Source organism: Megalops cyprinoides, chromosome 1 (genome assembly GCF_013368585.1).
Source record: "Megalops cyprinoides isolate fMegCyp1 chromosome 1, fMegCyp1.pri, whole genome shotgun sequence".
NCBI classification, from domain to species: domain Eukaryota; kingdom Metazoa; phylum Chordata; class Actinopteri; order Elopiformes; family Megalopidae; genus Megalops; species Megalops cyprinoides.
Window position 1 is genome coordinate 19,896,274 of NC_050583.1, and position 6,000 is coordinate 19,902,273.

The following is a 6,000-nucleotide window of genomic DNA, read 5'->3' on the forward strand; positions in this document are numbered from 1 at the left end:
TTTTTTTTTGTCTTGGTTGTCATAGCAATATGAAATAAATGCAGAAATAAGTGCTTTGGCTCCACCTGGAATCACCCGTGTTAGGCTGTGTCTGCCATAAACACGTTTGGACATGATTACATAAAGACATTCAAAAATAGTGTGTGTATAGTAGCAAGTTTAAGTTGGGGCTCTTATTACACTTAACAGCATGCCGCGGGAAGTTAGTGTGGAACCTTTTGAACCCCATTTCAACAACTGGGGAAAACAAAATTAATATTCAATCCATACCCCTGTCAGATTTGTATGCTAGTTTTTCTTCAGTGTAATTTTCTTTCCTTCTTTCATTCTTTCTTTCACATTGGACAATTTTCTTGAGGTCCTCCAAGGTACTTGCTTACTTTTTACTCATGTCATGAGGTGTTCTCTCACATGGGTTCCCCCTTCTAGAGTATCCTAATATGCCCTACACCATTTCATTGGCTATTTTACCTATTCTATCCACTACATCCTATTGCATCTATCAATGCATCCGGTGAATCCCCAGGGAATTTTGTACTCTTTTCTGTGACTCTTTGTGACCATCATTTTGAACATAATTACAAACATGTTCAAATTTAATCTTAGAAGAACACTTGTCAAAGCAAATTTAAACAAGATATGAATTCAGAGAGTCATATATTTCAGATTTATGTTTAGCAATATCACTGCAAAAGCTATAAAACCCCGTCCTTTTGGCCAAAGGATGCTGACGTGGGTTACAGGTTAATCCTGGTATGGGAGGTTAGTAAGGTTGGGATGTGTGGTAAAATATCCTGGAGCCATCTGATAAGCTAACTTTGTGTAAATAGGGATTTTCTCTTTTCTTGTCTTCAGGACAGTATCTGTTCTAATGACACATCATGTAATCACAGTTCTCCAGCAGTTGATGGATATGTAGGGAATCATTATGTATGGCTTCAATAATTCAGATGCTGCCACCCCCACCCTCTGGCAAAAAAAGACCATTAAATCCCTCCATTTTTCTGAAAAGCAAGAAAATTGATAAGAACAGGAGAACAGGAATCCAATCACTCATCTGGAGGGTGAAATAGATTTGTCTGGAGTGTATGTTAATGCCATGTGCAGCTAGCAGTGCTGATCAGTAAGATCTGAGACGGAAAAGCACCAGAACACCCAGCTGCACTGACAGGGAAGAGCAGAGGCATCTTTAACTACACGTACCCAGGGCAGCTCTTTTGATCTCCATACATGACTCACGCTATACGATATATTTCAGAAATTAACTCAGCCAAAAAATAAAAGGAGAACTTAATTATTGGAACATTCTCTGCAGTCTGTCAGATATTTTTTCCCCCTTGATATCTTCAGACGCTGTCATTCTGGAGAAATACTGTATGATTTACTGTTGTCTGTACTGTTGAGTTCAGTCAGTCAAACTCAGTTGCTAGAATTTTAATGGGAGATGGGCAGTGTTACTCTTAATGAGACAAGAAACTGATTGCTGATGAAAAGCTCATTAAGAAAGCCGATTATAGAAACATGACACTAACTAAATCAACATAAAAACAGACCAGTTACCCCTGCCAGAGGCATTGACTACAGGCTACAAATGGTGGAATAGTTCCTGTTGCACACATACAATCTCTATATATAATCCAAAAACTGTGAGGGTAAATTTTAATGCCTTTTTTTTGCTGCACATTATTTGTGGCCCTCTAGCATTTTAAAGCCCCATTACACAAAAAGAAATGCGAAGATTTTTTATAACCTGGCCTACATAAACCTGGCGTGTGCTTATTAAGGGAAATGATCAAACACAGTGTTGCTGTACCGCTCTTTTGCAGAGCACTGCAGGAAGTGAAGAAAGAGTGACAGGATAGAGTGCACTGAAGCACAGGGTGAAAGCAGTCCATATTCTAATTCTAATGTTATACGTATGCCATACTCAAGCATCAGCTAAAAAAAGCAAGCACACAGTTCAATGACAATATCTGAAAAAATGTACCACAGTAATATCAGTGAACCTCGTGGCTGTGCCAATTAATGCACTGAATGTTTTAATGCACACTCATGTGCAGTACATGACTTTTTAATTAGGAATTTTTATTTCAGCGCTTCCGTTCACTTGTGGTTGTACACGCGATTTCTATGCACAAATAAGGCAGGACTACGCCAAAGGAATCCTGGGTGGGTTAAAACATTTCTCAAAAAAGAAAAGAATGCTTTGTACGGAATTTTTAAAAAAGAAAGTTTTGGTAGGAGTGGAGCAGTTTTTAGGAGGCAGTGAGATTTTGCAGTTAAACATCTGTCATAATTCTGTGTACTGGAGGCTGAGAAATACTGCGTTTCCCATCAGAGACTAACAAACGAAGTTCATATTACTGACTTAGGGTCAATGGTTTGGATGCAGCTGCTCATACAACGACAATAAAAATATCATGTAGGATTAGTATCTGATGTTTTGCCAATGACATTACCCAGGAAAGCATTTGCTTCATTTTGTATGTAAGTGTTTTCTGATGGATTTATAACAGCATTTGTTTATTTGTGAGGCAACAATTTATTTTTGCTAATGTGAGGCAAATGTCTCTGTGTCCCCCCCTTGTTACTTTCTTTTGCCCTATTCGTGAGTGTGTGTATGCATGCAAGATTGAAAGCTTGTGCTCACACATGAATGGATGTCATCTACCTGTTGCACATCTCAAACTTACAGTGCAGTCAGTAAGACCATGTAGGGGGTAATGTACACACCTGTGCTCTGTAAATGCATCTATATATACACACACATACAGCTATGCATGTGCTCAGGGCGTTGAACTGCTTATGAGTTACACATTGTTGCGTGTATCGTATACTCCACGGTATGCACATCATAAAACAGGTTAATGTTCTTCCTCGTAAATTACTGTCACTCAGCAGATTGTATTCTGGGGAGGGGGGCGTCCATCTCAGCCTGAAAGCTGCTGCTGATCTCTGGAACCTGCAGCTGTGAGAAATGCCTCTCTGTGCAAGAGTGCGAGGAGCAGTCAGTGCTTAGTGTGTCCCCATCATTTGTGTGGCATTTCTGTTCCTCTGTGTCCCAGCTCTCTGACATGTGAGACACCCCTTCTGTCTCTGCTGAGCAATTACATGTCAAAGAATGTCTCACTGAGGACAAGGAGCTGGGTTTGACCTGCTCATTGTTTGTGAATCTCTGCTACCTGTACCGTGGATGCGCCTAAACAGCTGAAGCCACAAACACATTCAGACGGCACAATCAAATGTGCTTACCCCGGGTAGACTCAAACTCACACGTACAGTTAAAAAAGAGAGACACTGGTGAGCAGAATCAAACAAAAGAAATCGACCATCTTAACCCACAGAGGGCTCAAAAGGGACTGAAACCAAAATGCGTTCGTGGACATACAGAGAAAGAAAAAGCACAGATTGGTGAGTGAAGATCCGTAATGGCAGCTCGGACCTACCTCACAGACTGCTGTTGTTGGTTCGGGATGTGTGCGCGAGCACAAAGCTCTCTGTGCACTGCTGGCTGCTGGAGGACAGGGAGCGCCGCGGGGACCTCTGGAACCGATTCCTCCGGTTGAAATAGCTGCCGGAGGTCCAGGTCCTCTGTCGCTTGCGCAGGTACTCCTTGTAGTTCTTGGTGAGCAGGGTGTAGAGGAAAGGGTTAATGCAGCTGTTGCTGTAGGTCAGGCAGGTGGTCAAGTAGTTGATGTTCCGTCTGGCCTTGGCGGAGAGGGCCACAGGGGGGCTGAACTGGTTTAGCAGCTGCCAGATCCAAAATGGCAGGAAGCAGGCCCAGAAGAGCAGAACGATGGTGAAGATCAGGTACAGAACCTTTTGGTTGGGCAACTTTTTGGTCAGTCTGAAGGTCTCCGTTTGGGATATCCAGTAAGTCCGAGCCAGGCGGATGTAAAGGTAGCCGATGATCATGCCAGGGGCCACAATGCTGGTGCAGAAGAGGAAGGAGATGTAGATATTGTAGGACAGCGGGCTGAGAGTAGAGTGGCACATGCCCACTGGCATCAGCTGAACGCTGACAATCATAGGTAGGGTGAGCACCAGCGACGCCACCCACACCAGGAGTGCAATAGCCTTGCGGTAGCTTTTGGAGCGCTTGACCGTGTCCAGGGGTTTGATGACCGCAAAATAGCGCTCCGTGCTCATGATGGTCAGCGTGAAGATGCTGGCGTGCATGGTCAGGAAGTCCATGCTGATCAGGATGCGGCAGCCGGCATTGCCAAAGTACCACCCCTTGAGGAAATAGGTGCAGACCACGAAAGGAATGGTGAGCAGGTAGAGGAGGTCTGCGAGTGCCAGGTTGATTATGTAAATGTACATGGACGCAGCTGAGCGCATGGAGTGGCACATTACCACCAGCGTGTATATGTTCCCAGACACGCCCACCAGGCACATGACGGACAGGATGGTGCCGATGGTGAGTGTGGCGGCCATGTCCTTGGTGGAGGGGTCCACCGGAGGATCGGTAGCATTGGGGATCCTCTCCACCAGCACCACCAGGGGCTCCATTGATACAGTGGTCATCTCTATGCAGCAGGACGAGGTCCACGAACAGGAAACACAACAGAATATACATTAAATAAATTAACCTCAAGTTTCATTGACATTGACTGAAAAATGAACGTAGGAATAATTTGTGTTTGCGTGTGTGTACACACGCACATCAGTAGCTGAATACATTGATCTGAGTGTTTTGATATGGTGAGAGTGGTTCAATGCTCCCTCCAAGGTTTGAAAACAACAATCTGGGTGACACAGAGATGTAAATACACACCACTCTAATTGGGCTGTAAGTACTCCACTCTAATTTGGTCAAAATAATTACTTGTTTGGAACAAGTAAATGTTGACGCAAAAATTACAAAAAACAAAACAAAGTCACTTTTAGCATAGGGCATTTGCCAGTGTTAAACCCTCTAGGGCATGGCAAAACTCTGAAAAACTCCTCAGCTACTGTGGTCTCTGACAAAATTAAAAGGACATTAATGTCTCAGGAATAAAGAAACGTATTTCCATGAGCTCGAGTGATTTGTCTCTCATTTACAAAATCCCCTTATCTTTTCAGGCAGAGTAAAGCCGTGTGTTTGTAAGTCTCAGTGAGTCAAACTGAACTGCCATTTAAGTCAAAACTTGCTGCCTTACCTTGATTGAATCCGGCAGACAGAACGACTCCTCCAACTGAAAGGTTCAGCATTTAGCTTCAATTACTGTATGTACCAGCCATTAACTCATTGTGCGCCATATGTGTCTCATATGAGAGAATCAGCAACTTGAACCCCAGATCCAGTGAGGGCATTTGAATTAAAAATCCTTGATCTTGAATTGATAAAAAAAGTCCACGATTAAAGCACGATCATCATACAAACAGATTTACTCATTCTGTAAAAGAAACCCTAATTACTGTAAAAAAGGAAATTAGCTTAGTAACATGGCAAACTTCTGCTCCTTTCACTCATCAGAACACCTTGCAGATCACAGCCCCTTAGATCAGGTTAAGAACAAGAGGCCAATGATGTTAACACAATCAGAAGAGAAATTAAATAAAAAACAAACATTAAAAAAAAAAAACAAAACAAAGACATGAGTTGTCTAAAGGCAGCAGTACTGTAAGATACTGTTAGAGATTGAGCATTCTGTATTTCACTCACAGCGAGAGTCAGTGTGTGAGAGAGAGAGAAGGGGAGAGAGAGAGAGAGAGAGAGAGGCACTCGCATACAAGAGGAAGAGCGAGAGAGAGAGAGAGAGGGAGAGAGAGAGAGAGAGAGAGGGGGGCACTCGCATACGAGAGGAAGAGCAAGAGAGAGAGAGAAAGGGGAGGGAGTGAGGGCGGGAGGGAAAGAGAGCATTGGAAGGGAAGGGGCTGGGATTACGAGGAGGTATTCTGGAAATGTGTCCTGCTCGTTCCCCTTGCTGTGGCTATTTCTGTGTGACTGGGCTGTGCTGCCACACACCTTGAGCTCCAGCCAGTGCTCTGGGTCCTTTAGAGGATATACACACA

At 43.5% G+C, this 6,000-nt stretch overlaps 1 protein-coding gene across 1 annotated transcript in view; it reads right to left on the minus strand.

Annotated features, from left to right (window-relative positions):
* Positions 1-5,321, minus strand: part of LOC118783051 (urotensin-2 receptor) — a 40,631-nt gene extending 35,310 nt beyond the window's left edge. The window contains exons 1-2 of the mRNA XM_036536725.1: positions 5,145-5,321; positions 3,447-4,529 (exon numbers count right to left, since the gene is read on the minus strand). Of these exons, the coding sequence (XP_036392618.1) occupies positions 3,448-4,529; positions 5,145-5,196 (1,134 nt within the window). The 5' untranslated portion in view covers positions 5,197-5,321 and the 3' untranslated portion in view covers position 3,447. The remainder of the gene's footprint in view (positions 1-3,446; positions 4,530-5,144) is intronic.
* Positions 5,322-6,000: the final 679 nt, after the last annotated feature.